The 17,234-nt window shown below is 39.1% G+C and overlaps 1 protein-coding gene across 4 annotated transcripts in view; it reads right to left on the bottom strand.

The window, feature by feature from the left end:
- Nucleotides 1-17,234, bottom strand: part of afg2a (AFG2 AAA ATPase homolog A) — a 113,630-nt gene that overhangs the window by 87,889 nt on the left and 8,507 nt on the right. For all 4 annotated transcript variants that reach the window (XM_061787725.1, XM_061787724.1, XM_061787727.1 and 1 more), the window contains 3 exons: nt 16,894-16,995; nt 16,501-16,654; nt 5,074-5,228 (listed from right to left, as the gene is read on the bottom strand). In XM_061787725.1, the coding sequence (XP_061643709.1) occupies nt 5,074-5,228; nt 16,501-16,654; nt 16,894-16,995 (411 nt within the window). The remainder of the gene's footprint in view (nt 1-5,073; nt 5,229-16,500; nt 16,655-16,893; nt 16,996-17,234) is intronic.

The following is a 17,234-nucleotide window of genomic DNA, read 5'->3' on the forward strand; positions in this document are numbered from 1 at the left end:
TTGTTTTTAACGTATTTATCATAAGAAAAAAATGCACTCAACATTACTATATTGAAAAAACAACAACAACACAGTAATAACATTTGCTTTCCACATAACTAGCAAACGCGGAAAATGCAAGCACAAAACACGACTGTACCTATGTGTTCTTCTTCCTTGGAGTTTATTTGTGGTTGGCAAACCACATAAAGGGCGAGTTAGCGCCATCAACTAATATTGTCCTTGCACTGCAAGGAAACTAATCGGACAAGCAACGACTCATATCTCGAGAATCTTGTATGTCAAGGCTCTCCTAACTCAAGGCACCACAGTACTTCCTTGATGCCAATTACGACTTGCCTATTAGCCAGGGCTTTGGCGCCATGTTCTGGCATCTTACGACATTCCAGATAGCGCCCCAAAATAGGATTCAGATTCGAGTTTTTCAGCATATAGCTGAACATGTTTCACCCCACGCGCAAAAAAACAAACAAAAAAAATGCAAATAGCTGGAGAGATAACCGCCAATAGTCAGGAGTCACCATACTTTTTTTTTTTTTTTTTAAATGAGAGTATCTACACTGTGTATCACAGAGTCAAAAACTTGAATGTGAGTGCGAGTCGTCGTTTGTCTATATGTGCCCTGCGATTGGCTGGCGACCAGTTCAGGTTGTACCCCGCCTCTCGCCCGAAGTTCGCTGGCATAGGTTCCAGCATGCCCGTGACCCTAGTGAGGATAAGAGGTACGGAAAATGGATGGATGGATGGATGGATGACAGCTGTTGTTGACAGTTAATACACATACAGGCAGATTTAGCAGCCTTCTATTCTCATCATCAAGTCATCTCTTTGCTCCTTATAATTTCTGCTTTGAATTCCCCCCAGTCTTTGACTTCCTTTTCTCGCTTCCCTCTAGCATAACCCCCAGCGCCACCCTCCATCACACCCACTCTCCTGACAGAGGTAACACATCCCAGGCCACCGGCGCCGTCTCCGGGGAACGAAGCACCTAATGGAAACCTGGCATCTGGCCACATACTGTAAATACCAAGCAATTTATGGACAGCACCAAGTGAGGGGGGAGGACAGGGGGGAGAGGAAAGGGCGGAAGAAGAAGGTGGGGAGGAGAGGATGAGAGACAGATAGGCCGGAAAGCCAAAATGTTTGTTTAGGCAGCCAGGAGTTGAAAGAAATTTAAAATTAAACGGTAAAAGCAGCGGTAGCAGTAGTATCGCGATACTGTGATTATGCAATAATCAATATATTAGATGAAAACAATCAATAATACATCATACTTGCGCGATAATCAATATACTGGAAGAAAACCACATCATAGATCACAAAAATCTAGTAATCATTTTCCAATGATAACAATAGTATCACGATACCAATAGAATCCCAATGCAGAGATTGCGCGACAATCGACAATGGAAGAAAACCATCAACGATGCATCACAATATTTAGTGATATTTTCTGAAAAATAATAATAGTATCACGATACTGCGACTGGGAGAGAATCGATATACTGTATGTTACTGTAGAAGAAAATTAACATCAATATCTAGTGAGAGTTTTCTGACAATTCCAGTTGTATCACAATACAGTGACTGTCCCATTATCGATATATATTAGAAGAAAACCAGCAACAGTATATCACGATAGTTAGCCATATCTTACCTATGATGTCAGTGGTATCCTGATACACAGATTGTGCAATAATCCATACTTTAAACGGTCAATAACACGTCACGATATCTAGCAATACTATTATGACCTTACACTGAAAAAAAGTATTAATTTTCAGTTGCACATGATTCAAATCATATATAACTATATCACTGGTATATTGCCACTTACTTTCCATTGCAACGTGGTCTCAGATCGACTACCTTTAAGACATTTCACTTCTTCTTTTTCACTTCTCTGCGTCGCCAGAAGAAACCATCAATCGTATATCACAATTTCTAGTGATATACTTCAAACTATACCGACAGAATCACAATCCGGTGACTGCACGATAATCGATATATTGGGAGAAAACGTCTACGATAAATCACAATATTCAACAACTTTTTTTGGAGGGGTGGGGGGAAGAACTATCTAAAAAAGATACCAATAGTATCATGATAGAGCAATGTGTGATAATCACTGTACTGGAATAAAAACATCTACAATACATCACTATAGTTAGTGATGTTTTTTTGTATTAATGAAGGGATTAAAAAGACTTTCTCCATGTATGCTGTCCTATTTCTTCTGGCTTTTGCTGCCACCGACTATCCCAGAAATGCATCGCATCTCCCACCACAGGTGCAACATATACTCACATTGCATAGTGGTTTTACGACGTGGAGTTGGCGTGCGTTGGCCCGGAGACGCACTACTCAGCAAAACGCAAATCACTCTTCTCAAGGCTTCGCATGGCATTCTTGCTCTGAAGAGTTTGCCACGGTCCAACGGCCAGCACGCTAGAATTAATTGCGAGGCACTTTAGTCACGTTTGTGGAATTACAAGGCCGACGCTTTGACTCACACCTTGCTCGCTCATTGTGATTCTTTTTTTTTTTTTTTTTTCAGTTCGAAAACCCGCTTATTAACTTTTACTGTTGTTTTCTGATCTTTACAAGAAAGTGCTGGTGCTTTGATGGGTTCGGAAAGAGAGAAATACTGTTAAAACCCAAAATAAAGTAGCTTTTTATACAGATGCCACATGCAATCTCGATTTGTTTTTAACTTAGTGAGATTCTCTCTGAGAGTCCCACTGCTCTATAGCTGTTCATAATTTAATCCTATACAGTGGACCCACGCTATTTGTGGGAGATAGGGACCAGGCCGAACCGTGAATAGCAAAAATCATAAGTGCATTGAAAAAAAAATATATATATATATATATATAGTTTTTTTGAACCCCAAAAATTCTTGAATAAGCATGGATAAACTGCCAATGAGCGTTTTTGGGTTTGGTCCCCTCCTTCCCGCAGAAAAGGAGAGCCACAGTCGCCGATGCTTCTTCAAGGCACATATATAACAGACACTACAATACATATAGTATTTTCTATTCATTTTATGCTTGCAATTGTTTTTGTTCAAATACCTTTACAATGTGTTTACTGTATTTAAAAAAATAAATACAAAAAAAAATTGAAACAAAACACAAACTCAAGACCAATATTCAAACCCGGATCTTCTGACTGTGAGGCAAACGTGCCAACCACTATTAACCAACCACTGGCCAAAATCTATATTGCCATCAATTTTGTACAGCTTTTGTCCTCATTAGGGTCGGACTCGTGGGTGAGTTGGAGCCTATCCCAGCTAACTTGGGGTAAGAGCCGTGGTACACCCTGGACTGGTCGCCAGTCAATCCCAAGGCACTTGCTGACATACAACCATTCAAACTCGCATTCAATTTAGAGTCGTCAAAGAATCTAGCATGCATGTTTTTGGAATGTGGGAGGAAGTCTGAGTAACCGGAGAAAACCCACGCAAGTATGAGAACATGCAAACTCCATGCATAGAATTGAACCAAGACACTCTCGACTGTGAGGCAGATGTGCTAACCACTACTGCAATTTCCTGTCCTTGGTCAAAATGATGTGGCAAGATTTGCCATAAAACTGTAAATTAGGAAGAAGAAAAGATGAGGTAACTTGTCATAAAATGAGTCAAACAAGCAAGCGTAATTTGTATCCATACAAGTCCCCATATACGTTATTGGAGAAGTCTTCCGAGGAACTCGAGGCACGTATTCATACGGCCTCCGCTGGAAGTTTCTTATATAAAAGGCATTGGAAACAAATGTTTGCACTCATGGGGACATAATCAAGCCCGGGGGCTGTGTAGCTCGCCTTTCAGCTGAGCTGCCAATGAGGCGAGGTGGGGTCACTTTTTAATTCCAGGAACTTGCCGCATCTCTGGATGTGCACAGTGTGGCAAAGAGGCCGTGCAGAGTAGATAGGATGGACATATCGCCTTCATTTTCTATTTTTTTTTTATGTTGGCGTCTGGCAGGAACCCTTGGTGAGCCCATCTGTTTCAAATTACCAGCAGAGGATGATGTTAACCTTCTTCCTGTCCATTATGTCCTACACATGCAATGTCAAAACATCCTGCGTCTTGCCCCCCCCCCCCACCCCCACACCTCCTTTACTCCCCCTTTCTCATTCCATCCCCCTTCTTTCTATGAGAGGAGGTTATTTACACTCTGGCTCACTTTTTATAAGGAGAAGTTAAGGCATTTGAGAGAAAAAAAGGGATCACGCGGTTCACTATTCACAAATTCACCTATTTGCATTTTTCTCTGTGGAAGAGATGCCGCCAAACCCCTGTCGAAATAAGAAACGACAGTGGTGTCAAGGAAGTAAGTTGAAGTGATACAGCTCAACTGAGAGAAAAGCTTTGTATATCATGGGAGGAGCTAAATTTAGCCTGGGTTGTTATTGGAAGTTACCGAGACTTTTGTGCATTTTCTCCAAAATATTATCATCTGATGAAATTATACTAAATGGAAATGATGGATTATTGAAATGATATCCAACTATTTTGGTATCAGAGTTTGTTGTATATGTACAGTTTAAATACAAGTACAATTAAGTACAATTGTAGTAATTTTTAAGGAGGAGCGTCAAAGTTGTTTTTTCATGGCTCGATCCCAATCTCCTGCGAATACTGCATACACCTATTACAGATAGCAAACTATCGAGCCCATTTGAACTCAGTTGCTAACCAAAGCAGCAGCACCTACCAAAGCACATAAGCAGCCTTGCAGATGAATTAAAGGAGGTCAAAGTTGACTTGGCAAATTGACACAAAGGCCAAATCAGAGCTAAAACGAAAGCATCACAACCTTGACGACGCTAACTTTAATATCAACGTGAACCTGTAAGTCTGGAGTTTGACATCACTTTTTGACAGCTCCGTTCTTGTTGTTTGATGATTATTTTATGTCTACAAAGTAACTAATTATCCGATTGCGGGATGCCGCGTTTGAGACGTGTACAAGGCAAATGCCAGATCTACTGTTACGGCGGTCATCCTGGATCTCTGTGTGAAAGAGGCTAAAGTCAAAAGGTGATTTCCTGGGCTTACGTTACCTTGGGCACATCAATGGCAACCTCCCTCATGGCACTGGGCTTCACCACTGACAGGGCCCACTGGAGGTCGGACAGTGTGACCGTCACCTGGCCCATCAGCTCCTGATCTGACGTACTGCTGGTTGCGCTGATCGCTCGCCGCAGTGCATTTAAACCTGCGGAAAAGACAGGTCAAGTGTCATTAGTGGTGTACTGTACATGTGTTCTGATTCAGATTTTTCAATATGGGACGAGCTACAATAGCCTACCGAGGGGTTTTTCCACAAGGAACATGTCGTGGAATCTTTGCATCTCCCAAATCACTACTTTTCAAGAAATAAGTAATAATAAATAAATACATTTACAACAACCGTTCTATGCGTGAACATCTCCATCTCTGAGAACAACATCATGTTTGACGCCTCGCATTGGTGCTGTAATGTTGATTCATTTTTAATTGTCGTCTCGGTCTCATGAAGAGGACCGTTTGAATACCAATTGAATTAAAAGCAAATACAGGGGGAAAGAAAGGTTTGAATTGTTGCCTTTAAATACAGTGAGACATTTGACAAAGTAAGGGCAGTGGCGAGGAAGTGGGAATTGTTTACGAGGTTGAGACTGGAGGCGTTTCATCCCGGCTCCAACTTTTAATCCAATTTAAACGCAAAAGCATTCGGGCCGGTGCGCGATGCGACCGTACATGTTGGGAAATGCAAATCAAAAGAACGGTAATTCCCCCTTTTTTGACATAAGTGGCAAGCGCATGAGGTTTGAATAGGAGACATCAGCATTAAAGCCAGGAGGAGACAGGCAAAACATTGATGTGTCACTATCAAGATTCAGCCTTTGTTCGCCTCACAAAAGAAATCACGGGAAACGGCTTAAGGAGAAAACAGCAAGGTGACGAGTGAGTTTTGACGCACAGAGGATGTCGGGAAGAAAGAGCATATTTATTTGCAGGAAAGAGTCTTTATCAGCACAAAAGAGAAGGCTCTTTCCAGGAGAATGGCATAAAAGCGGGAAAAGTTATTCCAAACATTCACGGTGGACAGGAGGAATGCTCTATTCGTTTTATGGTTAAAACTATTTAAAGCTCAAAGTCTCAGATAGCGCGGTATTCATCGCCCGGGCCCAACGTCGGCAAAGTCGTTTATCAGTCGGGATGTTCTTGTCGGTTGCTATGAAGCTGACATGATGGATGGATTGTGAGGTTTTCAAGAAAAGACAATTTCACACACACATAAAGCATCAATCTATCACTGCAGCAACAGTCCATCAATCACATGCGTTCGGGGTCGACCAGGTCAACATGCAGTAGTGTAAATGATATTAAGAACTACATGTACACAATACATGTAGACAGATAATATAACACTCACATGCATATATTATTTATTCTCTCTGACAAATGACTACTACTACTGCGACTTACTGAGTCAGTTGTGACATTCTTCTTCGTGTGTATCTGTCTGTGTTATACTGCCCTCAGGTGGCCAAGTCAGGCACACTAGAAGGAGCAGCACAGTGTCCAATGAATAGAAGCAAAAAATGGTGGCAAAAACGTAAAAAAGTTGTATGTTTTTATCAATAATAATAATATAGATTTATTTTGATTTGTTTAGACAAATTTATTACTAAATGGAAGGGATTAATGGCATTTCTATTGATTTCAATGTGGAACGATGATTTGAGATGAGTGTTTTCGGTTAGGAGCATTGTCACGGAACAAATTCAACTTGAATTTCAAGGCACCACTGTACTCATTCACTGCCAGCCCTCCCAGTTAACATGGATATTTGACTTCTAATGCCGTCAATGGCAATGAATGTGTTTTAATATTGGAAATTACAAGCATTTTTATGGGCACCTCAATTCCTCCCATTTTTTCACAGCTCGCGACAGGGCTGTCTCTATCCCCCTTTCCTGTACATCAAACTTGTTAACTCGTTTGAAACTGCATAATCAGTGCGGCCTGAAAAAAATATATAATAATAGCATGGAGCAAACTAAACTCCCGGCACCATTTAAACAGACTGTCTCCGGCCCGAAACTTTATTTATGTCATATCCCACTCTTCTGTTTGATCCTGAACACGATGGATTTGCCAGGTCACATACCTGAGCTCTCACTAAACTGACTGGCTCGCAAGGTTAGCGCTCTACCACTCCAAGAAATAGTTGAAAACAAAAGAGAAAAATAGTCCGTATGCCGGCCGTGACAGAATGTGGGCAAACGCATAGAATCCTGGGAATCTTTTATTGGAGCGATAAAGAGTAAAATGTCACATATGTTTGGTCTGATTGATATTTTCGCATGTCGTTGGTACCAGTGGCGGGCCTGGGCCTTTAGTGGGGTCTTTCCAGACTTATTAGTACCACCATTATCACGTCAAAATTAGAGAAACTATCAATACTAGACCCCCAAAAAAAATGCAATATAACAGCATAAAACCTTGCCACGTACATCATCTGGAGCAGTGCAGAATGAATATTTATCTATTAAAACATTCAACATTTGATTATAATACATCATACATGCCACAGCAGCTAATTATTAAATGTATTAGTGTGGGGGGGGATCGCTAGGGACTCTAATTAGACTGTAAAAGGTTTGCTCTGACCAACGAATTCGGGGACAGACGCTGGCACTCTGAGGCAAATTTGAAATCTGATTGTTAAAGACACAACCCCATTGTGAATATTTTTTGATTTACATTACACTACTGATTCTGAAGCCCCTGGGCCGATTCGATTGACATGGCAACACATAGCGACTAAAATCTGATTGGACAAAAAAATAATAATACATTTATATATCATGCAAGTATACTGTGGTGCCTTAAGGTACGAGTTGAATTCACTCCGCTTGTAACACAAAACCTCTGTATCGCCAATCACCCTTCCCCATCGAAGTGAGTCGAAATGCCGTTAATCCGTTCCAGCTACCCCACTCCCACAAAATAAAGAAAAATGTTCAATAATATTGTACTTTATAAAAACAGAGAAATAACATAATTAAATAAAAGGTAAAGAAAGAAGTAAACTGTTTTGCATCATGATTAATTCATTGTGGCTCCTTCTAGGGATGACTGTATTGGAATAAATGAATACAATTTCATGGCACAAATATTAGGTTGTAAATCTAGGTCAGAGCTTCTGGTCGTGGATTAGGCCAGCAGAGAAAGCCTTGCTGGCTGACCACTGGTTGGTACTAAAGGGACTAGAAACAATGCGAGATTAAGAGAAACTTGTCAACTCAAGGAAGAAGGCCCATTTTATAACTCTGAATTAAACACTGTATGTGGGCAATGATTAGTAGTTCCAAAGCCACCCCGCAACTGCGTTTCCAACCCCAGAGTTGGGTAACTATATATTAGCGACAACCATTTCCAGAGCATTTGTGCGCCCTACTGCTCGGAGCCGGGCGATGGGGTCTCGGTGTGGCAAATCTTGAAGTGGTCCAGTCGGGCTGGGAGCCAGGGTGCAGACACAAGGAGGGGGAGGGGGCTGCATCTTGTTTCGACTTTCCAGGTTGAGTTGAGTGAACGAATGCAGGTTTGTCAACAACGTGTATGGTCGGGGACAACGCGTTTATTCCAATCTATTCCGAGATGCCCGCCTGAGGGCTCCGCATCTCATCGCTTGACCGCCGACAACTCCGGTAGCGCTGCTTAGCACGCATGAAAAAACATCTGGTCCATGTGGAAGTGTGCTGGCGAGGCAGGATGTGGAAGGAAGCCTGGGTGAGGCGGGAGATGCGGTGCACTGGCCGCAGCTCGCGACATGTGCTAACCCCCACAGTGGCAGATGCCTGCCCTGAGACGATGGTGGTGGCCCTCCGCCCCAGAGAGGGAGTTAGGGCAAGCTAGCAAAACCTGAGAAGTGCCAACATTTGCGCCAGGATACACAATTGCGAGAGTTGATGAGTTTTTGAGAACATGAAAGCACTCCCCAAAATAGCAATTAACTAATTGGAAGAAGAATAAAAAACATTTTTCTAAAATGTGTGCATTTTTCATTGAATATTTGTTCCTACTTTTTTTTTTTTTTTTTTTTTTACATTTTTCTATATAATTTTTTTCCTATGTATTACACTGTATTTTTTTTAAAATTGTATTCAAATGTATTTTTTTATTTTTTGTTATTAAAGTATTGTATCTACTTGTGGATTTATTTTGTCAAAACAAATATTTTTTCACGTATTTGTGTATTTTCAATCTCATATGTATTCTTTTTTTCTTTTGCACTTGTCATATTTTTGCCTGATATTTTGTATTGTACCATCTTCTTCTTTTCCTTTCGGCTTGTCCCGTTAGGGGTCACCACTACGTAAACCCAACACTTGAGAAACAGAGCAACCACAAACGCAACGGAGGGGGCCATTTACCTTTTGGTTTGGGTCTAAATGTCCATTCTTTTTCTAAAAGTTTGGTATTTTATCAAATATTTGTGTATATTTCATCCAATATTTTTGTCAATTCTTTTGCATTTTTCATCTTTGTGTCTTTGTACGATTTGTCGAATACCAGTCCTGTATTTTGTAGTATTTCTTAATATTTATTTTGTCAGTTATGATTTTTTTGTTTGAATTTGTTTCTTATACTTTTGTAGTTTTACCGAATGGTTTTTGTCAATTTTCATCATAAAATTTGTCAAATAATTTATTTTCATATAACAGTATATTGTAGCTGTATTTTTTATCTAATTTGTATATTTTTAAAAAAATTTTCATTGGTTTCGAACATTTTGGTACTTTTTTCTAATATGTGCATTTTTCTAAATTTTTTCTTTTAATGGTTTTTTTTTTGGTTGAAATATCTTTCTATGGTTGTTTTATTATTTGTATTATTTTTTTACTGTGTTTTTCCCATTTGTCCATCTACCGGTGTATTTTTTGTTTGTGTTCTTTTACTAAATGTACTTGTTTAGAATATTTGGTGGTTTCCACCACCTAATATATTTTTGGGCATTTTTTTTTGTCTCAACATTGTGCGGCTGTGGATCAGTTGGTACAGCGGGTCGTCCAGTGACCGAAGGGTTGCCAGTTCGAATCCTGGCTCCGACGGTCTGTTTATCGACGTGTCCTTGGGCAAGACACTGAACCCTAATTTGCCCCCAGTGGGCATGGCAGCGCCTTCCATTGTTGTATGAATGTGTGAATGGGTGAATGTGAAGCGCTTTGGGCACTGTGATGGTGTTAGTAAAGCGCTATGTAAGTGCAGTCCATTTACCATTTATTGTAATTTTGGGCAAAAAAAGTTTTGTCGTCGTCTTATATTGTGTTTTACTTTGTTTTATTATTATTATTCTTTTTCCCCAAAATTATTTGTCATATACTGGTGTAATTTTGTCTAGTTTGTGTGTGTAGATATATTGGACTTTACATCAATTTTATCGGCCGATAATTAGCATTTTATGCTGATCGGCTTTATTGACACAATTCGCCGATCCGATCAATGACGTCATTGATCAGCTACGCAAAAGACATTTACTCCGCATCGCCATTGTTGTTCTGTCTGTCACTATGCCTCACTGGCATAAATAGATGAACAAAGATACATTATTTATTGTAAATATAATTGTTTGAGCAATTAAGTACACAAGTATATACAGTAAAAGAACAGGTCATTTAAATAGACACATTGCACCTTCTTGTGATCGGATCGGTGATCGGTTTTTGAAACTCGCTGATCGGCCCTTTCCTTTTGCAACCTGTGACGTTTTCTAACCTTATTTCGGCCAGTGTCAGTGGTACAGACCCACTGGAGCCGCTTAATGGGAAAAAAGAAATACTTTTTTTTTTTTTTTTTTTTTCAATAAATAAATAAACCCCTAGATAGCATCCATACTGTCAATGTTTTGCAAATGTCCATTCTTTAATATTCCAATCCCAGTAGATCTCTGGAAAGAATTGAGACTCCACATTTGGTTCAAATTAAAGCATCTCTCCCTCTTTTTTTTCCCCTCTTTCCCCCCTTCCTGTCTTCCTTCCCATCGGATGTTTTCATAACCAAACCAAATGTGTGCTTGGAGCAGGCCAAAGGCACTCATGAGAGAGGGAAGAAGAAGAAGAAGAAGAAGAAGAAGAAGAGAGATGATCCCTCAAGCCAAAAATGTTCAAGACATTGACATCGTTGAAGTGAGTTTCCGCTGGCCTGCAGGCATCAGTGAGGCTCACTTCCCTTCTCGTCAGGGTGCTCTCACACACTCTTGTCATAAGGGTTAATATTTATTAGGTATTTGCGTTCCTACATAGTCAAAGGGAACGTTCATGAGCTGTGGTTATACACCAGTAAGGGCCAAGGCACACATTTTTCACAAGAAAAACATTACGGCACAAAAAAGTATATACTGTATACTAAAACAATGATCATCTTGTTTGCAATTTACTCAATTTGAAACATAGGCCTGTTTATTGGAACACAAAGCTGCTATTCTGTTGTATGATCGGCAGCAGGTGGAGACAAGTTCATTGGATCTTCTGCCGTCCAGTGGAAGAGCATTTCGTTGTTCTGGCTGTCACTGGCATAGATAGATCAATAAAGATACTTTATTTGGAGTGAATAAAAGATCATTTTAGGACCGATAAAGTGAAATCGGATTTGAATTTTTAGCTAACTTTTTTTTTTTACGTTTTGAATAATTTTCAATTTCTAGTCTAATATTTGCTACTTTTAAATTTTGTATAGTAATTGGGAAATTTATCTCAATATTTGTGGACTTTTGTGTCTACGATTTCTAGTTTGTTTTCAGTGTTTTTCCGTTTTCATCTAAGGTTTTTATTTTTCCCCAAGACTTCTCTATTTCTCGTCAAATTTTTTGTATTTTTTGCCTGACACATTTGTAATTTTCCCCAATATTGGTGTACTTGTTTCTCGAATACTTCCGTCATTTCCTTATCAATTATTATCTGTTTGTGTGTAACATTTCTTACCATTTTCCCTAATTTATACTTTTGTAACATTTTTCTATTTAAAAAAAAAAATTATATTCTAATCTAGGTGGGGTTTTTTTGTTTAATATTTTTGTAATTGTTCCCGATAGCTTCTAACTTTTTTTTATCTCATGGTTTTCTATTTGCCTTGTATTTTTTCCATTTAAGTTTAATATTTGTCTTTTTTTTTTCCATCTAATATTTTTTTCCCCCTAATACTTTTTTTGTTGTTGTGGCTTTCGGCTTACTTACTTTTTTTTTTAAATCTTTGTCTAATATTTGTATATTTTTAGGTAGAATATATATATATTTTTGTTTTAATTATCAGTGGTGTGACATTTTTTCATTGCGTTTTATCGCTTATGGGTATTCTTATCATTATTATTTTATTATTTATTTATCGTTATTTTTGAAGTGGTCAATAAAAACGGAACACTATTATCTAATCATCAAAAGTCTTGGTTTTTGATACATCCCATGCTTTGGAGCGCATTCGATTGTGGACAACACGGCATTGCTCAAGGGTCAACATCCGTACGTTTCCCATTCCGTGGTGCGACAAGAGTCCCTCGGGTGAATTGCGGAATATTTTGGGCATTACTGCCACTTCACAAGCGCGGGAATGTTTTCATGACTTGCCGGGGCTTCCGGAACACTCTCTTCACCTGTGCTGCATTCGCAATAGACGACATCTGTTCTCTCAGCTGAAACACAACAATAGTCACGCAAACGCACTCATACGAACACACACACACACATGCGCACGCACGCACACACACACACACACCCTCAGAGCTGTCAACGGGCACAAGCTAAGTGGCGGGGTTAAGGAGTACAAGCAGCACATTTCCGGATTTTCCAAACAGAGGCCTCCCATAAAGCTCACGCGTCGATCCGGCTGATATTTACGCGGCACGTCGTGAAATTCCGCCAGTATCTTTAAAAGGGCACGCGAGGTAGGAATAGCGCTTTATAAAGGCCAGGTGTTGACCGTAAACACCTGCCTGGCGTTTTTGTGCCGTTTGGTGTCCTCCAGTGCGCAATTTATGCCAAACACACACAAAAAAACTCTTCCTGCATCTGTCTGCCTTTAGGTTTGCTTTCTAATGGCTTTTCACTGACGTGCATGAGCCAAATAACTTTGTTGTGGAAAATGTGTGCTTTTTCCTCATATTTGTGTATTTCCGTCTCATATTTTTTTTTTTTTATATATCAAATATTTCCATCCATGGTCCTAAATCAGGGTTAGGGTTTTCATCTAATACATTTGTATTTTTGGGGAGGCGGATGTTTTTCTCTCTTGTTTTAGTATTTTTCTCCTTCATATTTTAATATAATATTTCCCAAATATTTATGAATGTTTCATCCAATTGTTAGGAGTCCCAGAGTGCACAATTTATGCCAAACACACAAAACTCTTCCGGCATATTTTCTCAGCCTTTTAATTTGCTTTCCGCTGGCTTTCAACTTAAGCGCGTTAGCCAAATAACTTGGGCGGCGGGGAAGTAAATGACTCTTAGTTAAGTTAGAGAAGCGGATCGTTTGTGTTTATTATAGCTCATAATCAATTTTACAGGCCTCCTTTTTTTATTTTTTTGTTCTGGTGGGCTTCCCCTGTTTACAGAGGCTTGTAAACAGTGGGGCCCGGATGTGTCACAAACTAAACAAGCACATACACGCACAATATACACACACATGGAAGTGAATCATATTCTAGCGAGACGCCAACTGAGTTGACAACAGACCACATGACAGCATACAATTTGGGGTTCAATGTCTTCTATTTTGTTCTTCTTTCTAATCATATCATGCACTATTTCTGTTTTGCAGGAATCACACAACCAGATTCATTAGTCAACTGGTGGGGTTCTGTATTCTGAACTTAATGAAACTGGCCCAAAAATGCGCCGATCCCTCTGGGATCAAGTAGAATGGAGCCCTTGGTCGCGCAATACAACTGTCTTCTTGGTTTTGCTGTTCTGGACAAACAAACTTGACCCCATGTGATCAAGCTTTCCATTTATTTTCATTCAAACCACCGTTTCACCTTTTCATCTGAATATTTTGAATTTTTTTTCTCTCTAATATTTCTATCAAATATTTTTTTTGGGCTTTTCACCTAACACTTGTGTTTTTGAACCCAAATATTGCCGTCCTTTTTTCCGAGTATTTGTAACCTGAACATCTATCAAAGGCAGAAGTTATTTTGATGTCTTTTGCACTGGTCCCTCATGACATCAAACTTTCCATCCATTCTGACGCAAACTACTCTTTTTTTTTTCTTTTTTTTTTATTTATTTCTTTTAAATCACTAAGCAGGTGGGGTGTTGCGTTGAAGGCAGGAAGCTTATATTAATAAATTGGCATCCAAGGTGCGGTCTCTCATACGTAACAAGAGTAAGTTCACAGGTCCTCCATTTTCTATTGTTACCTGGGCAGCGCAAGGAAACAACTGTACTTCCTACAACATGTTTTTGCTTTCCGCAGGAGGAAAAAAAATCCATTGTATTCCAAAGCTAAATTTATGTATCACAGTATATGGTGAAACATCAGAGAAGCAGGTCAAAACAACATACAGAAAATAACAGCCGTAATGCATGCGAAAAATATTGCTTTTTAAGGTTTTGTTATGACTTAACATGACTGAGCACCCTGGCAACCAGTTCAGGGTGTACCCCGCCTCCTGCCCGATGATAGCTGGGCTATCGACTATTTGTATATCGATGTTAGTGTATTTATTCATCCAAGATTTTTTTTTCATTTCGCCATCAAATATTTTGGCATTTTTCAACAAATATGTTTGTATTTCTGTCTAATATTTTGGCATTTGTTCTTAATGTGTGTATATTTTCTATCCACTACTTCCCCATTTCATTCCCACCTAATAATTTTGCAATTTGATTCCTTCTTTAACTTTATCGTAGCTTGATGCCGTTTGTTATAGAGCGGTTAACTTGTCTTTAAACTTGCTAACAAAATAATCTAAAATCTTACTAAAGCTTTCGTTGTTGCTTCAATAAATTTGGGCACTTTATTTGCACCTTTGCCCAGATTCTCGCCACAAAATGTAACAAGGTTGGCATCTTCTCTGTAAAACCCTGACAGTCATATCCCGCCGGCTCTGCACACATGGACGGCAAGAGTGCACTTTACTCTCGGACCACCCAGAAGGCGTACACACATACTAAATCTGTATGTGTGTCATTGGGATGTGCGAGGGGTTTGTGGGTGAAGAGGAGGAGGAGGAAGAGGACGTGGTTTTGGCAGTTTCTGTCTTTGGGAATGGAATACCACAGAAACCCCCGACTTCCTTTTAGGTTAATATCAACACTGAATTTAAAACAGAAGTCATTCTGGAAGGAGTAAGGCAGCGGTGATTGTGGTTTGGATACGCTACTACAACGAAAGGCACGGTCAAGACATGGATCGTTGGTCAGAACATTAGGTACACCTGCACCATCTAGTGAGACGCACGAGTGGAATCAAAAATATATTTAAATTGACACAAGTTAACACTGTTTTCATTATCCTCGTGGTAGAAGAGTAAAGTCAATTTTAATGAAAAATGCCTTTATTTTATATGAAAAAACTGGGAATATTATGAAATTAAAGTTGAAAGGATTTAAAGAAATTTTTTTTAAAAGACAGTTTTACAAGAAAAGGAAAAAAAAAATAAAATCGAAATATTCAGTGAATTAAGCTATAATTTAAGATGCAACATTATAAAACATTTAATTTTATTTTATGATGTCAATTTTATTATAAATGTCCTAATTTTACAAAAAAAAAAGTTGCATTATGGGAATAAAGTTATAATTTCAGGAAAAATGTGTAATATTCCAAGAGTAAAGTCGTAATTGTTTCAGGGCGGAAAAAAAAGCAAAATACGACAAATTGTATTTTTCTGAAATAAATTGTAATGTAATGAAAATGTCCTATCTTAACAGGAAGAAAGGTTGAAAAAAAATGAGAATTAAGTTGCAATTAATAAAAAAAAGACCATCGAAATTTTAGAAGAAAACAATTAGCATATTTTCCTGCAAATGTCATTTAAAAAAAATATTTTAAATATATTTTTATGAAAAAGTACATTTTCAGAGAAATCTCCTAATTTTCCAAGCAAGAAATCGAAATTTTATGAGAATAAAGTTGTAAGTTTAGTAAAAAGCCATATTACAAGAGTAAAGTTGGAATTTTATTGCATTTTATTTGATGTCATAATTTTATCCAAAATATCCAAACTTCAAAATAAAAAAATTAAATCTTTCACAAGAATACTGTTGTAATTTTATGTAATAAATTGTAATTCAATGAAAAAGTTATCATTTTAAGTGAAGTGTCCTAATTTTCTAAGAAAGGTTGAAATATTCAGGGAATTAAGTTGTAACTTTATGACTTAAACAAAATTATTGTGGTTGTAGTTTGCCGCAATGGTGAGACAGGGGTGTGAAATTTGCCACTTGTCACTCTCTTCTCCCATCATGTTGTGTTGAAAGCATTTGACAGCGTTCTTACCCGCTTCTCTGCAAACAGCAGCTAGGTCTGCGCCGACGTAGCCGTGAGCGGCGTCGGCCAGCCGCGTCACTTCCTGCGCTGTGGCGCAGCACGGGACCGAGCTCAGGTGCTTGTGCAAAATGTCGGCACGCTCGGCGGGACTGGGAACGCCAACCTGTCGGCGGGTATTGGGGTCAGCGACCATACGATAGCATAGTGACCACTACAATGTGAAGCGACATCTGGATAAATCGGAAACAGTATATGTATAAATAAGAATAGTTTTACATCACAATTGGAGTTTGAGTGAGCAGATTTTAATTACAGGTACTGAGAACAGAGCCTTAGGGGAACTCCAAAAATCAATTGCGGCTGCAATTTGAGGAAAACATATTTGGCATTAGCAGTACGCACCTCCAGCTCTTTGTCAAAGCGTCCAGGTCTCCTCAAAGCCGGGTCGAGGGCATGGGGTCGGTTTGTGGCCCCCAGGACCAGAAGTTGTCCCGAGTGGCCCTCCTGGACAGAATCAAGAACCATTTTAAAGATACATAAGCAAGGGTGGACAACGAAGGGCCCAAATAAAACCTCAGAAGACGTGTCATAAAAAGGCCAAAAACATGACTCACACATGCCCACAATTACTTATAATAATAAAGATTATTGCAACATATTTTCCCCATAAAAGGAGGACTGACGGCTTCTCACCATTGACTTGTATTTAGCAACATTTGAACAAAACAACATTTAAATGAATA

Source organism: Phyllopteryx taeniolatus, chromosome 10 (assembly GCF_024500385.1).
Source record: "Phyllopteryx taeniolatus isolate TA_2022b chromosome 10, UOR_Ptae_1.2, whole genome shotgun sequence".
Classification (NCBI taxonomy): Eukaryota; Metazoa; Chordata; class Actinopteri; order Syngnathiformes; family Syngnathidae; genus Phyllopteryx; species Phyllopteryx taeniolatus.